Source organism: Epinephelus lanceolatus, chromosome 9 (assembly GCF_041903045.1).
Source record: "Epinephelus lanceolatus isolate andai-2023 chromosome 9, ASM4190304v1, whole genome shotgun sequence".
Lineage (NCBI taxonomy): Eukaryota > Metazoa > Chordata > Actinopteri > Perciformes > Serranidae > Epinephelus > Epinephelus lanceolatus.
Window position 1 is genome coordinate 42,491,583 of NC_135742.1, and position 17,808 is coordinate 42,509,390.

General features: G+C 40.2%; 1 protein-coding gene across 1 annotated transcript in view; it reads left to right on the forward strand.

Moving 5' to 3' along the window:
* Positions 1-17,808, forward strand: part of sh3glb2a (SH3-domain GRB2-like endophilin B2a) — an 89,579-nt gene that overhangs the window by 25,155 nt on the left and 46,616 nt on the right. The window contains exon 4 of the mRNA XM_078170979.1: positions 8,743-8,876. Coding sequence (XP_078027105.1) covers positions 8,743-8,876 — 134 coding nt within the window. The remainder of the gene's footprint in view (positions 1-8,742; positions 8,877-17,808) is intronic.

The window sequence follows — 17,808 nt, forward strand, 5'->3', positions numbered from 1 at the left end:
TGTGCACCACATGGGACAAACACAGCTCTGGGATTCATTCTCAACAGTCTGGCTTGTACTCCTTGGTGTCTCCCCTTCATATTAGCACCGTTATCATAGGCTTGCCCTCTGCAGTTGTCAAATGGAATTTTCAGATCAGTCAGCTTATCCAAGATAACTTTAGATAGGTTTAAGCCAGTTGTAGCCTCAACATTTACAAAGCCAATGAAGTGCTCTTTCACCTCTGGCTGTCCCTTAAAAGCCACACTCCTGAGGATAATGGACATCTGCTCCTGGTGGCTAATGTCAGGTGTACAGTCTAAAATAAGGGAGAAGTATTTTGAGTCCCTTACTTGTTTCACAACAGTTGTGAGAATCTTGTCACTTACAAGCTGTATCAGCTCATTCTGAATGTCCTTACTGAGATAATGACAATGTGTCTCTCCGTCTTTGATTTTGCTGACATGAGTCTCTAGAACTGGGTCAAATTTAGCCAATAATTCGACCTCTTTTAGGAAGTTACCATTGTCTGGTGTGAAGAGTTTATCTGAAGAACCTCTGAATGCCAGGTTTCTTTCAGCCAGAGACTGTGTTATGCTTATAAGTCGTGTAAGGATGTCTCGCCATCTTTTTCTTTCTGCCTCCAAAGCTGTCATTTCAATGTGGTCAAGTGTTTTTCCACGACTTAGGTGCACATCAAGCTCTCTCCACTTAATCATGTTGCTGGTGTGGTCTGGACTTCCCTCATGCTGCCTTAGGATGGCGTTAATATTTGACCAGTCATTTATACCATCCTCTATTATTTTGTATTTTTTTGTTGAAAAGAGCTTGCAACAGAAACAATACACTGTGTTTTTTTTCACTGAATATGAAAGCCAGCTCCTAGTAATTTTTTCCCCATTTGGCAGCCGTCTCTGAAATAAGCCTTGATGGAACCCTCTTCTGGACTGGTCTTTGGGGTAAGAAAAATCAGCTTCTGGCTTGAATGGACCTCTGCGCACTAACTCAGTCCGCATACAGTCAGTTAAGACTGGAGGCCATTCTGCAGGGTCGTTAGGTGGAGCAGATACTGATGCTTGAGTTACTGACTCTGAGCTAGCTTCTGATGCTGTCTGTTCTTCCCCTGCTGTGCCACTTGACAACGGTGGCTGTACTGGACCTGCGCTGATTGTACTGCCTGAAGCAACTGGCTCATCTGTGCCTGTATTAGGTGAACCTGGCTCTGTCCCTCCACTGGCTGACTGGCTGGAGCCTGTGCTGCTTGTGGTGACAAATTTAAGCATAGCACCTGTAAAATATAGACAAGGCTACTATTAATTCAGCTCCATCAAACTGGCTGCACTTAAATTTACTTTCATATTTCAAATATGGGTAATTATTTATATTATGTACTATAATTATGATTCATTTAGCACTGTTTATGCATTTATATTTGCCTGTGTACTGTCTATCCAAGCACATAACATTTATTCTTAGTCAATATTCCATTACTTTCCATGTATGTAGTATAATGTTTGCTTAATTGTAGTTGTAACTACGCTACAACTTATAACAGAAGCCAGCAAGAGTCACACAGAGACTGGGGGGCTCACTCGCAGGCTAACCGCCCTGTAATGTAGGTCAAACGCAGACTAGTCCCTCCCACTCTCTCACACAGAGAGGGAAGTTACCTGACTGCTGCTCCCGAAGCTCATTGTCATGCAGTTTCTTTTTCCTCTTTTCATATCCAGAAGGGAAACTGCGCTTCATTGTGGCCTGTCCCTTTTGTGCGCTGGGAATGCGGCGAGACACACGCGCGCTGCGGACGGTCACCTCGTCTTTTTTTTTTTTCTCCCCGCGTCAACGTTGCCGAGGTAGTAGTGTACGTATTGGGTGAACCGGTACTGGTTGTAGCGCTTGATGGTTTTTGCGACTCCACTTGGGGACACATTTAAAGTTTTTGCAATTTTCAGGACTGACTGACCTTCATTTCTTAAAGTAATGATGGCCACTCGTTTTTCTTTAGTTAGCTGATTGGTTCTTGCCATAATATGAATTTTAACAGTTGTCCAATAGGGCTGTCGGCTGTGTATTAACCTGACTTCTGCACAACACAACTTATGGTCCCAACCCCATTGATAAAGCAAGAAATTCCACTAATTAACCCTGATAAGGCACACCTGTGAAGTGGAAACCATTTCAGGTGACTACCTCTTGAAGCTCATGGAGAGAATGCCAAGAGTGTGCAAAGCAGTAATCAGAGCAAAGGGTGGCTATTTTGAAGAAACTAGAATATAAAACATGTTTTCAGTTATTTCACCTTTTTTTGTTAAGTACATAACTCCACATGTGTTCATTCATAGTTTTGATGCCTTCAGTGAGAATCTACAATGTAAATAATCATGAAAATAAAGAAAATGCATTGAATGAGAAGGTGTGTCCAAACTTTTGGCCTGTACTGTATATATATATATATATATATATATATATATATATATATATATATATATATATACACACATACACACACACACATATATATATATATATATATATATATATATATATATATATATGTGTGTGTGTGTGTACATGTACATATATATATGTATGTGTACACACGAAGTACACGGACATAGACGGACGCAGAACTCACTGAAATTGAAGAGCGGACGAGGAGAGAGAGGGAACAGTATTACTTCGGTAGCACATGTAATAAAATTGCAACAGGCAGAGGAACAGGTCCAAATCCAGCTAAAGGTAAACACAGGCGTTCATTTTTCCTTTGCGTTATGTTGTCGGATAATTATACTAACAATCCGAGCATATCTGTGTGGAAAAAAAATGCACTTTTAGTGGACGTATTTTGACGTTGTTTGACGCTGTCTGAGTGCCCTATTATTTAATATAGCGCATGCTCACAGGCTACAGGCAGGTCAGCCCGAGCTTCATACAGGAGAAATGTCAAATATTGAACATCTTATCACTCATTTAGACAAAAGTAGATCGGAAAACACGGCCCAGGTTGAAAAAAAACATTAGTTCCCCTTTAAAAGCAAGGACCTCAAAACTCTTGAATACACCAACCTTAATGTGAGAGCACTTAAAATCATTTCTAAAAACACTGCCAGCCCACCCCCACAACCAGAAGGCCTGGGGCAGTTGACATGGTCATAATTAGGGGGACAAAGTTCAACTAGTCATATCCCGTCCAAGTCCAGTACAGTCCAGCTCATGATTATCATTGAAATTTGTCCAGCTCCACAATGTTTTGGATGCAGATGACTTTAGCTTCCTCTGGTGTCCCATTTGATTTGATGAATATCTTATCAGTTAGATGTCCAGGTACTTCGTATTTTACCTTGTTTCTTGATGTATCGTGCTTTTTTGGCTGTCGGCATTGTGTTTAGATAGGTGTTCGTTAATAAAGACATCTGTTCCCTTTAGCTTTCTTCCTTGTTTTAGTAGTGCAGTCTTGTGTTTTCTGTTGAAAACAGCTGAGAGTCCATAGTGTGCTCTTGGTGACTGCAGTTCTTCAGTTCACAATTGTCATCAATTGCCAGTTGTGTACCCAGAAGTGACTTTTGTTAGCAGGACGTCACGATGATTCAGTCTACGTTAATGCTCTGAATGTTGCGTACTGAGCCTTTAACCCTCTTCCTGGATTGTCTACCAAGAAATGTGCAGACAGTTAAACATGAATCATCTGAACCCACATGCTCTTTTATTGCATTGCATGCCATGAATGATTGATTACATAACAAATGGAGCTTTTGAGTATAGTGCCTTATATACTAAATAGGGAGAGATTTTGGCCACAGTCCATGGAGAATCAACCAGCCTCTCTGCAGCAGAGATAAATTGTGACTGCAGCACTCTCAGCCTGTACTGCCTTCCACCCCTGAGACATACAAAAGTCATTTCCCACCACCACAGCTGTCTAAACTTTATTGATGATATGCAGTCCTTATTTGTACAGCTGAAATGCACATGCACGGAGAGGATGGATCAGTGCGACCAGTTTGAGTGCTGCTGCCTAAAATAGCTATTTACAAATGTTTTTGCATTATTAATAGACATAACTGATACCCAAGTTTTCTCTAACTGGACTACACAACACCTTATACGTACAGTTTTACTGATAAAAGCAGGGTCGAACCTCAAGCTCATTTTCATTGTCAGTTAATCTGACAATTATTTTTTAAATTTATAGTAAGGAAGAAAATAGTAAACAATGCCTGTACAGGTTCCTGTAGCTCAAGGTGACATTTTGGAAGTGCTTGTTTTGACTGACCAATGGTCTAAAACCCAAAGATATTTAGGTTTGCTATCACCCAAGAGAGAGAAAAGCAGCAAATCCTGATATTTAAGAAGCTAGAACCTGTGTATTAATAATTGACTATTCAGTACAGCTATAGTTCGAAGTATAAGCTTAACCTGAAGGAGTATTGTTCCACCAGATCACTTACAGTCACGAGGCCTGCAAGCAGTGCCTTTGTTGTTGGTTTAACAGTTTAATTAAACTAATTTTCTAGATTCACACATTTGGTTGGTGTGGTTAATTATTATTTTGATTTGATGTCGTCCAATTCAGATCGGACTACCTGTCTGGAATCCTGAAATCAATTGGATCGCTGCAGTCATTTTCCGGTACATTTAAAATAAACTTCATTGTTGTCAGCAACCAATGACTAGTCTTAATTTAGGCTTTGATCGGTTACATAATAAATGGACAGACATCATATCATATCCCAACCCTCCCTAAAGTGTAAGTTGTTGATTCTGTGCACCTCTCTTTTTTTACGCCTCTGTGCATTGTCTCTCTGTCTCTTCCTCCGTCCCATTCTTGTGAATGCCTTATCTCAGGAAAGTCCAATGGAAATATCTTAAAATTTGGCCCAAACATTTACTTTGACTCCATGATGAGCTGATTCGATTTTGGTTGCCAAACGCCAAGGTCATTGTGACTGTGTCTGTCACATTCTTGTAAAAGTGATAGCTCCAAAACACATTGAGGCAATATATCATCAATGATATTTCAATGGAATAAATTACTTATTGACTTATTCATACTTCAAAAACAGCATCAATAAGTGATTAATATAGGGGGGGTGTCAAAATAAAATGAAAATGAAAAAAAAAAGCCACCCTCCTCCTCAGATAAGTTAAGAACAGTCCCTAAAGTACGGTGAGGTTTGTGGACCGTTACCTGCCACAAAGAGAGAAATGTGAACGGCTTGTTTCTCCTCTGACACGTCACACCTGTGTGCCGCCACGGCTCGTCTGTTCAGGTACTTCTGAGCAGTCATGACACCAACGAAAAGGAAATTAATGGACCTGGAGCCAGGCTTCTCGGTTGCCGGTAAACCGCATTATCTTGCAGTGGCCATAGTGCTTGTAGAAGCGAAAATCAGGGCCTGGAAGTGGGCCAGATGGCTCCCGATCTCGTCTTCTACTTCTCCTGCAGATCGTCCTCTGATGTTGATTTGGTACCTTAGGTTCAGTTGGCAAACACTTATAGAAACACTGGAGTCGAGTAGAATCAGGTGCAATCGAGTTTAATGTGTTCACAAGCAACAACACATACAATACAAAAGTGAATAAACTTAAAACTATAAACTTAAACTCATGGAGTCAGGCTCCGGAGCGCGACTGAAGACTGGCTCTCAGTGCGCTCTCTTTTATGCTGGTGGAGGTTTGACAGAATCTCCACCTCTTTTCATTAATCCTTCCCACTTAGACCCAAATCTATTGGTGGCGAGCTTTTTCTCTTTTGTCCAATCCTGAACAGGCCTGTTTCTAATGGTGTAATCACTTTCACTTTAGGCCTGGAATTTCCCAAATTTTCCACCCTTAGGTCTGGGCCTGCTTTCACTTTATTTTTAAAAAACATATAAACTTTAGGGACTTTCTTTATACAGTCCCTTGTGCTTTCATGCAATATGAGCTTAGAGCATGTGTGTCAAACATTAAAGAGTGTGTGTGTGTTATTATTAAACAATATATGGTGTGGTGTATGTTCTCTTTAATATGAATACATAACCTTGTGCTGTGAATATATGAACTTGTGTCACATTGTTTTTATCACACATGGATGCATAACAAACAGCTTTATAGGAACTTGTAACATAAAACATGGTTATATGAACTTAATCAACTTATGCAGTTTAATACTTTTATCTTATTTAAGATTAAATCTTACACTACATGCTCTGCTATTCCTGTCTGTGACCCCCATTCAACCCACAACCGGCAGGATTCGCCTTTCATTTCTGCTGCTGGTTGAAATCCTTAATGATTTCTTTTGCTCGCACAAAACTATTTTAAGTCACAAATACGAGTAAAATGCTTGCACCTTAGAGCTCTGTGGAAAACAAATCACTGTAGCATATACAAACAAATTTAGCCTACAAGTAAAAAATAAATAAATAATAACTTTCACTGTTCAAAGATACTAAATAGCTCAGCTAATACTGGAAAACAAACCACTGCAGCAGCATATTGAGGTCCAGGTGGCCAGCGCGTTTACGGCGCATGGACACTTACCCTCTTGCGATTGGACTTTGAACTTATCCCACAGTAGTGGTACCATGAGGTACCGTAGTACTACGGTACTCCAACATTATGGTATCATACGTACCGTGGTGTTTAAGTACCGCGGTCTACCGTTGGTACCAGTATACCGTGCAGCACTAGGACTTAGTGATGAACTGAATAGATTTTGGGGAGAAGGCCTTGAGGGAATGGCCTCAAATGTGGCACAAATGTCCAATTGGACTCAAGGATGGACTAATTAGAATTCATTGGTCAAAGGTCAAGGTCGCTGTGACCTCACAAAACATGTTTTTGGCCATTACTCAAGAATTCATACTCTAATTATGCCAACATTTTACACAAATGTCTAATACAATAAAATGATGAAGTGATGACATTACATTAAAGGTCAAAGGTCAGCTTCTCTTAGACATCATAATACACTGCAAACCAAAATAAACAAACAAGCAAACAAAATGTTTCTGGCCATTGCTCAATGGTATAACTCAGGAATAGAAGGGGAGACAGATACTATATTGGTGACTCTAATCTTGGGTGTCCACCTTGACTGTTAACTGTGCTGATTGTATAGATATTTTGTGTTGCCGGACAAAAGATGTGTGAGAAGCATCCATATTTAAGAATTTTTAACCTTTTTTTTCAGCAACATCCATATTTGAAGAACTGACAACTGTCATGGCTACATATGAGTCTGAACAGAGTGGACAGATATGGATGTAAACTGTAACTGGTCCCTGTGGTTGAAATGCAATGAGTTCCTTAAAAGGTTTCTAGTCCCTGGGGAAAGTTCCTACCGTGAAAAGGGGCTTATTACTCATACAGTGTAGATTACATAGTCCCTGTCTTTTTCCCTAAACACTTTTGGATGTATATTTAACTTAAAGAGAAAAGACAGGAATTGTCAAAAGCCCGTTTTTGTCTCCACCAGACACAGTGCCAAATAAATGACTCCTTCTTGATCTTATTAGAAAAAGTATGATTGAAAAAAAAGTGATAAGGTATGGCTACAGAAAAGGAAACTTTAACTCAAATGTTACATCATACTGTTTTTGAGAAACAAATGCATATCTGCTGAGGTCTTTATGCTACACAAAAAACAACAACAGTAGTGCATTTCTGTTATGTTTGAACTCAGGTTTTATAAGCGTAGACTATTGTATCTACAACAAAACTGTACCTGGGAAGAGAGTGGAATTTGAAATGTAGACTCTGTGGTTAATGGATGACTAGTCCATACCCATTGGTAGCTTTGTCACCTTCTACCTATGCCAAACCTCAATGCCTATGTGCAGTTTCACATAGATTGACCACGCCAGTGAGTAGAAAAACATGGGACAGACAGAACGACTGACTGACATAATGACACACTGTCAGTTTCCATGATTATGTACAGCATACCATACCATGACTTAGTCATACCAAAAATTTGAAAAAAAAAATTAAAAAACAACAACATTGGGCCACAGGGGGAGCCACAGCAATCGGTCGCATTTTAGCCATTTTTAAGCATTTTTCTGTTGTTATAGCGCCACCCAGTTGCCAATCAGAGTTAAATTTCTCCAGTCACCTTGAGGCGTCCTGTTCTACATATCTACCAAGTTTAGTAAAAACCGATATGGCGGTTAGGCCTAGATAAGAAATTAGCTCTGTAGCGTCCCCATTTTGTTTGATTGGGTCAATAATGGAGGGGTCCCCTCAGATTATGTGTGGTCATATGCCTACAAAGTTGCGTGGTGATCGGTGAAACCATTGAGATGTTATACACCTTTATGTGATAGTCATTGCCTTATAGAAGCTCAGTTTTAGTAAGTTTTCCAACTTTGGATATTGGTCCCTAGATTATGTTCACTGAGTTTCATGTAGATCGGTCAAACAATTCAAAATGGCAGAAAATCTATATAACCGGAAGTTATGGGTTCTTGTGGCAAATTTGTTCCTCATGAGGAGAGGCATCTCTGTGCAAAGTTTCATGTCTCTACTGCATATGGAGCATGAGATATGCCCATTCAAAATTTGCAATTTCAGTCGGTAGCTATAGCGCCCCCCTTTGGCCAGTTGATGTAACTTTGCTTGATTCGCATCCTCCCATGACCCTCTACCACTGTGCCAAATTTCACATGGATTGACCAAGTCAGTGAGGAGAAAAACATGGAACAGACACAGACACACACACAGAAACAAACACAGACAGTTTTCGTCATTATATAGTAAGATATCTGTTTGTTGCAGGGAGCACTTTGATTGAAGTCGGGGAATGTGAGAGAAGATTAGGAACAGCAGAGAGGGAGTTCCTCCAGACGTCCGCCATCAGCTTTCTTACCCCTCTCAGGAACTTTCTGGAAGGAGACTGGAGGACAATTTCGGTGAGTCTGAAACACTAGATCCACTCTTATCAGTCAAGTGGCCATTCACTATAATCATTCTAATGTTTTTTAGGAAGAATGGTGAAATATTGAGGGAGAAAGAGTTTCTCATTCTTGTACACATAAAGAGAGAGAGAGAGAGAGAAAAAGGAATTTTTAAAAGATAAAGAAACACTTACATATATACTTAGACAATGGGAGACTACAGATTACACTGAAATGCACATGCACATTTATACAAAGTCTGGTCTCAGGGTTGACATGTAAATAATCATGTCTAGCTCTCAGCAAATGTATCATTCTGGGTTCTCAACATAAAATAAATTGTACACTAGGTCAATCCATTCATCAGTTCTAGCTATTTTTTTAGCCTTTTCTTAGTAATGTATTTCTTACAAGCCACCAATAGTATTCTCAACATATAGTTATCCTCCTTCCTCTATTCCAGTTTAATCAAGTACATCAGCTCACTGAAGGGCAACTCCAAAATATAAGAAAGTCATTTGCGTCTTTGTTCCCACAAGATAATAATGATATTAATGATAACATTACAGGATCACTTGTAGTAATGATGCTTACAGTGATCAAGCTATTATGTGGAACACGAAGCTTGGGAAAGAATCGTTGCTATATAAATTATGTTTAAGTAATTTGCTTATAGTAATTGAGTTGTCTGCTCACAGTGTTAATTTTTGGTCTTTTTTTTACATGACAACATATAAAAAAAAAATTAACTAAGATAATTCTATTTTTATTTTGTTTATACTTAACTCCTATGATCCTTTGCCTCGCAGTAACCCGCCTGCTTCCGTCTGGCTACCTGAGGCTGCTGCTGCATGCACATTGAAATCATGACATGAAAAAGAAAGTATTTTTCTCTCAATGTAAAAAGGTAGTCACCTCGAAGCTTATGGCTGCTAGTGATGGAGACAGAAAGCAAATGCGCATGGGGAAAGCTCCTGTGGTTGAAGCCGTCCTCGTCAGGAAGATTGACGCATACTGCCAATGTAATGAAATGGCTTTACTTAACCTTGAATTAATCAATAAAAATCAGTAAATAGTGAAGCCATTTATTATTTTTTTTTATTAATGTAATAAATTTAAATAAAATATAAAAAATGTTGTAATAATCATTTGCTCATAGTGATCAGTTTGACCTAGATAGATGTGATGATCACTATAAGCAGTTTTGACTGTACATTTTTTAGGCTGGGGTAGACAAATTAAGAATAACATTCTTTCAGCTAAATTCTCTTTTAAGTGGAGAGCTTGTTGTTTTCCACTGTTATTTAGATATGTCCTCTCACTTCTCTTGTGTGAATTTCAGATTAGCCTCTGTTTCCCCATTTTAACATTGAATTCCCTTTTTTCATCAAGGTTTATCCTCATATAATATATATATATATATATATATATATATATATATATATATATATATATATATATATATACACACACACACACACACACACACATATATATATATATATATATGCAGTAGCTCATTTTCTACTGTCACATTTTGTTTAATTTTTTTTACCTCTTATGTTTAAGTTTCTAAAATTGACTTTATTCTGCAAACTCAATTTGTCCTTAGGCTCCTTGTAACTCCTCCTTGACTTAAGAGAGAATAATATGCTATGAGCCCCTGCAGGTCCAGTCTTTTAAATCTTCTGGCATGCTTACTACATATAAATATATAATCCTGGATCATATGCAAACCACCTGAAAATTTCAGCTGACGTTAAATTCATAACCTGAGTAAGAACTGCCTTGAAGTCTGTTCAAATGATATCAGCAGTAGTAGAGATTGTGATGGGCTATCTAAACATCCAGGACTGAAAATTAGCACAAGCCACGAGTCAAATGCTGGTAAAATATGAAAGTGGCGTATCTACTGAGTGGCTGGTAAATTTTGCCATAGTGGCAGGTGGACAAAAAAGTTAATTTTGTAACCTGTATATGTTTATCCACACAGGTACATTATCAGCAAATAAAGCAAGTTTATTTAATTGAATTGTTTTGCCTTATTACTTGTGCCATTTCCAAAACCGCGGCCACAGGTTGTTATTTTACCAGTAGCAGTTATGTGCAGACCTCATATGTTTGTGTATGTATTTATTTTAGAGCCCAACCAATATATTGGTTTGGCCGATATATGGGTTCTGCCAATTTTTCGGCCATTATTTGACTTCTTTTTGTGTGACAACATCGGGATCAGCAGTTATGCAGCCAATGTGTCCTATTTTTTTTACATATATATACAGTACAGGCCAAAAGTTTGGACACACCTTCTCATTCAATGCATTTTCTTTATTTTCATGACTATTTACATTGTAGATTCTCACTGAAGGCATCAAAACTATGAATGAACACATGTGGAGTTATGTACTTAACAAAAAAAGGTGAAATAACTGAAAACATGTTTTATATTCTAGTTTCTTCAAAATAGCCACCCTTTGCTCTGATTACTGCTTTGCACACTCTTGGCATTCTCTCCATGAGCTTCAAGAGGTAGTCACCTGAAATGGTTTCCACTTCACAGGTGTGCCTTATCAGGGTTAATTAGTGGAATTTCTTGCTTTATCAATGGGGTTGGGACCATCAGTTGTGTTGTGCAGAAGTCAGGTTAATACACAGCCGACAGCCCTATTGGACAACTGTTAAAATTCATATTATGGCAAGAACCAATCAGCTAACTAAAGAAAAACGAGTGGCCATCATTACTTTAAGAAATGAAGGTCAGTCAGTCCGGAAAATTGCAAAAACTTTAAATGTGTCCCCAAGTGGAGTCGCACAAACCATCAAGCGCTACAACCAAACTGGCACACATGAGGACCGACCCAGGAAAGGAAGACCAAGAGTCACCTCTGCTTCTGAGGATAAGTTCATCCGAGTCACCAGCCTCAGAAATCGCAAGTTAACAGCAGCTCAGATCAGAGACCAGATGAATGCCACACAGAGTTCTAGCAGCAGACCCATCTCTAGAACAACTGTTAAGAGGAGACTGCGCCAATCAGGCCTTCATGGTCAAATAGCTGCTAGGAAACCACTGCTAAGGAGAGGCAACAAGCAGAAGAGATTTGTTTGGGCCAAGAAACACAAGGAATGGACATTAGACCAGTGGAAATCTGTGCTTTGGTCTGATGAGTCCAAATTTGAGATCTTTGGTTCCAACCGCCGTGTCTTTGTGAGACGCAGAAAAGGTGAACGGATGGATTCCACATGCCTGGTTCCCACTGTGAAGCATGGAGGAGGAGGTGTGATGGTGTGGGGGTGTTTTGCTGGTGACACTGTTGGGGATTTATTCAAAATTGAAGGCACACTGAACCAGCATGGCTACCACAGCATCCTGCAGCGACATGCCATCCCATCCAGTTTGCGTTTAGTTGGACGATCATTTATTTTTCAACAGGACAATGACCCCAAACACACCTCCAGGCTGTGTAAGGGCTATTTGACCAAGAAGGAGAGTGATGGAGTGCTGCGGCAGATGACCTGGCCTCCACAGTCACCGGACCTGAACCCAATCGAGATGGTTTGGGGTGAGCTGGACCGCAGAGTGAAGGCAAAGGGGCCAACAAGTGCTAAACACCTCTGGGAACTCCTTCAAGACTGTTGGAAAACCATTTCAGGTGACTACCTCTTGAAGCTCATCGAGAGAATGCCAAGAGTGTGCAAAGCAGTAATCAGAGCAAAGGGTGGCTATTTTGAAGAAACTAGAATATAAAACATGTTTTCAGTTATTTCACCTTTTTTTGTGAAGTACATAACTCCACGTGTTCATTCATAGTTTTGATGCCTTCAGTGAGAATCTACAATGTAAATAGTCATGAAAATAAAGAAAACACATTGAATGAGAAGGTGTGTCCAAACTTTTGGCCTGTACTGTATATATATATATATATAAGTATATTAAACAAACAAAACAAATAGTCTTTATTCTGTACTTCTTCATTGGAGCAGTGTAATTGCTATTTGCTAGAATTATCCATTAGAGGGAGCTCTTGTCCACATCCAAAATTCTCCACAGCAAGACTTGTCTGCACAGATTTGATTACAGCAGTAAAGGTACTGCATATGTGCACTTCCACACAGATATTTTTTCTCAATACTCAATAATAAACTTGTGGACATTTTGAATTAGGGTGGCACGGTGGTGTGGTGGTTAGCGCTGTTGCCTCACAGCAAGGGGGTTCCCGCTTCGATCCCGGGTGTGGGAGCCCTTCTGTGCAGAGTTTGCATGTTCTCCCCGTGTCAGCGTGGGTTCTCTCCGGGCACTCTGGCTTCCTCCCACAGTCCAAAGACATGCTGAGTGGGGATTAAGTTAACTGATAACTCTAAATTGTCCATAGGTGTGAATGTGAGCATGAATGGTTGTCTGTCTCTATGTGTCAGCAATAGTCTGGCGACCTGTCCAGGGTGTACCCTGCCTCTTGCCCAATGTCAGCTGGGATAGGCTCCAGCCCCTGTACTGTACAGATTCACCAGGTCTTTTAGCTTGAACACTGATGAAACAAGAGGATTGTCCATGCACACTTCCTCAATATAGGAGACAAGCAAATGTAATGCCATGGTTAACATTATCTACGTTAGATTCTTCTTCTTTCTTGTCCCTCACTCAGAGTGTGTACAGAGAGATAAGACACTGAGTGTGGCACTTGGCCTCTTGGGCAATGGGGTCTCTAGCACTGAGTTTGGCTAGGAAGGGTTTGTCCTGTAATTTGAGTAAGGATGCACCGAAATGAAATTTGTGGCCGAAGCTGAAGCCAAATAATATTAAACGCTTGGCTGAATACCGACTACCAAATACCAAATATTGTTTAGTTTTTCATTAGTTTTTGCAGATGAACCCCCTCCAGATTAGTGTTGTCATGGTATCAAAATTGGATCCCACTGTACGATACCAATGAAAATATCATGGTTCTGAGTAGTATCACGATACCACGGCGAAAATGAGGCAGATGTGCCTTTTGTCATTTATAAAAAGATAAATCACTTTTCTATTATAGGCTACATCAATGATATTTCAATGGAATAAATTACTTATTGACTTATTCATACTTCAAAAACAGCATCAATGAATGATGAACATAGGGGGGATCAAAATAAAATAAATAAATAAAATAAGAATCAACCAGCCACCCTCCTCCCCTTCATAAGTAAAGAACAGTCCCTAAAGTGCGGTGAGGTTTGTGTGCCGTGAACAGCTCGTTTCTCCTCTGACACGTCACATACCTGTGTTCTGCTGGCTTGGCTGTTTAGATACTTCTGGGCAGTCCACACGCCAAGAAGAGGATATTTTTGGAGCCGACTTCTCCATCGCCCGGTAAGCCGATGGCCGCCATATTTGACAGGAATACATTACTGTCTGTGTCTGTGACCCCCGTTCAACCCACAATTGATGGGATTCGCCTTTCGTTTCTGCTGCTGGTTGAAATCTGTAGGCTGCTCGCACAGCGTGCTGAATGATTTAAGCCTATTTTGCTCGCTCAAAACTATTTTTAGTCGCAAATGCGAGTCCGGTGACGGGCGGATCACCACACTGCCGACAATTTTACTCCGCCTGTCACGGCACGCTGTTTGATTGCGTTATCAAAACACGCCGCTATTATTCGGCCTTGCTTTTAACTTATTCCACCGAATACCAAATGTGTGTTTTTTTGCAATATTTGGCCGAATATATTCGGTTACCGAATATTCGGTGCATCCCTAAATTTGAGGGAACACTGCCTCACACAAATGTCAAGTTGGAATGTTGATGCATTATGCAAATCATCTCCTGGTTTGCTACAGAAGAAGCACACCTGTGATGAATGATGTGTCTGAGTCATCTTATGTGGGGCATTTTCCTCTTTCCAGCCCTCTGAAGTTTTGTTTTGTTGTAATGCAGTCTGCAGGAGTCGTGCCATTTGGTTTTGTGAAGCCGGAATTATGCCTCGATGCCCTGACCCTCATCCAGTTGTGACAGTTTTAGTGTTTTTGGCAGGCAGCCGATCTTGTCAATTGCTACAAGATGCCCAGCCATGGTCTTGTATCCTGCACCATCTGTGCCACATGCTGAATTAGATGGACATTTCAGCATCTCATCTGTGTCATCTTGACACAGAACACATTTGTTCCAGATTGTGGCCAGGCGCTGTGTATCTGATGTTTCTGGCTCATTAGGATTTACCACCTTGAAAAGTTTTGCCATTGTCTCTCAGCTGAAAGCATACAAATAGGTGTTAGCCAACAGATTACTGATGTTTTGACCAATATTTTGTCAAAAAGAGCAACATTTTCACTGCTGCTTCATAAAGGCTTGCTAGCCAGCTAACTTGCTAAAGTTAGCCAAATATGTTAGCTCGCTAGCTCAATTGGTAATAAGGACTGATAAACATGTTGGTCGAATAACCACATTTAATTCAGAATGTTCACATGTTTAAGTTTAAGTTTAAGTTTGCTTTATTAATCCCCCTGAGGGGAAATTCAGTGTTTTCACTCTTGCTTGTCAATTACACACAGGTCTGAAAGACACATGCACAAACAGGACCTATACATGCACAAAGTGGAGAGATCTCAGAGTGAGGGGGCTGCCCTTTGGTCAGGTGCCTTGCTCAAGGGCACCTCGGCAGTGCCCAGGAGGTGAACTGGCACCTCTCCAGCCACCAGTCCACGCTCCATATTTTGGTCTGGACGGGGACTCGAACAGGCGACCCTCTGGTTCCCAACCCAAGTCCCTATGGACTGAACTACTGCCGAGAAAAAATATCTGTGTGGAACTGCACATATACAGTACTTTTACTGCTGTAATCAATTCTGTGCAGATAAGTCTTGCTGTGGAGAATATTGGATAAGGCACAAGTGACAAGAGCTCCCTCTAATGGATAATTCTAGTAAATAGCAATTACACTGCTCCAACAAAGAAGTACAGGATAAATAAAGAATCTGTTTGTTTGTTTTGTTTGTTTGTTTGTATAATATACTTAATAATGTAAGCTGCATAACTGCTGATCCCGATGTTGTCACACAAAAAGAAGTCAAATAATGGCAGATATATTGGCCAAACCAATATATCGGCCAAACCAATATATTGGTTGGGCTCTAAAATAGATACATACACAAACATATGAGGTCTGCACACAACTGTTTCTGTAATTCAGAAAAATATGTGTAACTCTGCTTATATTTGGTTTTAGTATTAATTAGTTCCCTGACTGTCAGATGCATGTAGTTGAGTAGTTTTTAGCATGTTGTAAATACTACCACTGCATTCCTGATCCTTCAAAATGTAGGATTAGCCCCCAGAATGAAGATCCTAGGTGGTTTAGAAACTAAGCTACTGGTAAAATAACAAATGGCCGCCATTGGCGCCATGGGACAACTATGCCATGGCCCTATAGCAAAAAATCTTCCTTAGGGCATGCTCTAACAGGGTGCCAAAACTCATGTTTTTATCATCAAAAGCACAATTCCTTCAGATATTTCACACATCTGCTGGACTAATATTTTAATTTAGTGAATTGATTCACACTGAAAATTCTTTTCTTTCTTTTTTTTGTACTTTATTCACAATCCCCATTAGTTGTTATCACACTAATGACTACTCTTCCTGGGGTCCACACAAAATACAAACAACAACAAGATAAAACATTAAATTATCACATCATAGATGATTTACAACATCTACAAAATTAACAAAAACAAGAGGCAGCAGTAGTTACCTCACATTCACAGTGTCACCACATCAGTAGATCATTAAGGCAAACCAACAGAGCCCATGAACTAGGGCCAATGCAATAGATAAATACTTTTAACCTTCACAAACATGAAATCATATGTTGGTAAAACAGATTTCTTTTTTGATAATTACTATTGTTTCTTTTTAAAACTAATTGTACTGGTAACCTGGGTTAAGTATAGTGGTTTGTGGTAGTTTATTCCAATTTGACGAAGAAGACCAAGACGGGCAGCTCTGTTAGGACAAGGTGAATTTTATTAAGCTTGTTTTGAGGCACTAGACCAGATTGCTGGACAATAATCCAGGTGTAATAAAACTAAAGCTCGTACTATTGTTTAATTGTCATCTCTGTTTAAAAAAAAAAATGAGCACACTTTCTGATCACTGAAATGCCTCTGCAACCATGTTATTAATGTGAGATGACCATGACAGTGTTCTCTCTAGTGTGACCCCCCAGAATTTGGCCTCTTTAACCTGCTCAATAGCCACCCCACACAAAGAGATGCACAGCTCTTGACCTGTCCTCAAAGCATGCTTGGAGCCAAATATCAGACCCTTTGTTTTTGAGATGTTCAAATTGTTTTCAGAAATCCATTCAGAAACCTGCATCAATTCTTTTTGCATTGTTATGTTAACCTCCTTGGCAGTTTTTGCAGATACATACATTGTTGTGTCATCCACATACATAGCCATACATGTCACAGCCTGCATTCTGCTCCCCTGCTCTCCCTGCGTTTTTGGGCACACAGCTGCTTCTCATCAGCACTCCCTGCATATAAGTAGCTGCTGCCTTTCCCTCAATGTCAGATTGTTCTTTGACTTCATGCAAGACTTTCCAGCACTCCTTACCTGCCTGATCTCCTGTTGCCGACCCTGCCTGCCTCTGACCTGTCTACGTCATCTGTTTCCTGGTAAACTCACCAGCCTTCTGTCCCCGACCACGAGTTCTGCCTCAGCGTCTCTGGTTTTTGTCTGCTTGTGGCTGTGTGGTGTTTTCCTGCCACGACATTTCACTGTGAGTGTTCCCTCCTGCTTGTCAGTTGCCTGCTGTGAGACACCACACGCTCCCTTGTGTGTGTGTCTGCTGCTCATCCCTTGTCAGCTCTGTTACTTTGCTCGACTGCTCTTCTGGTTCTGGACCCCTCCCCTTCTCATCCACACCATCAGTAAGTGTTACCACGGCCTGCTAGCCAACTGAACTGTTTGGGT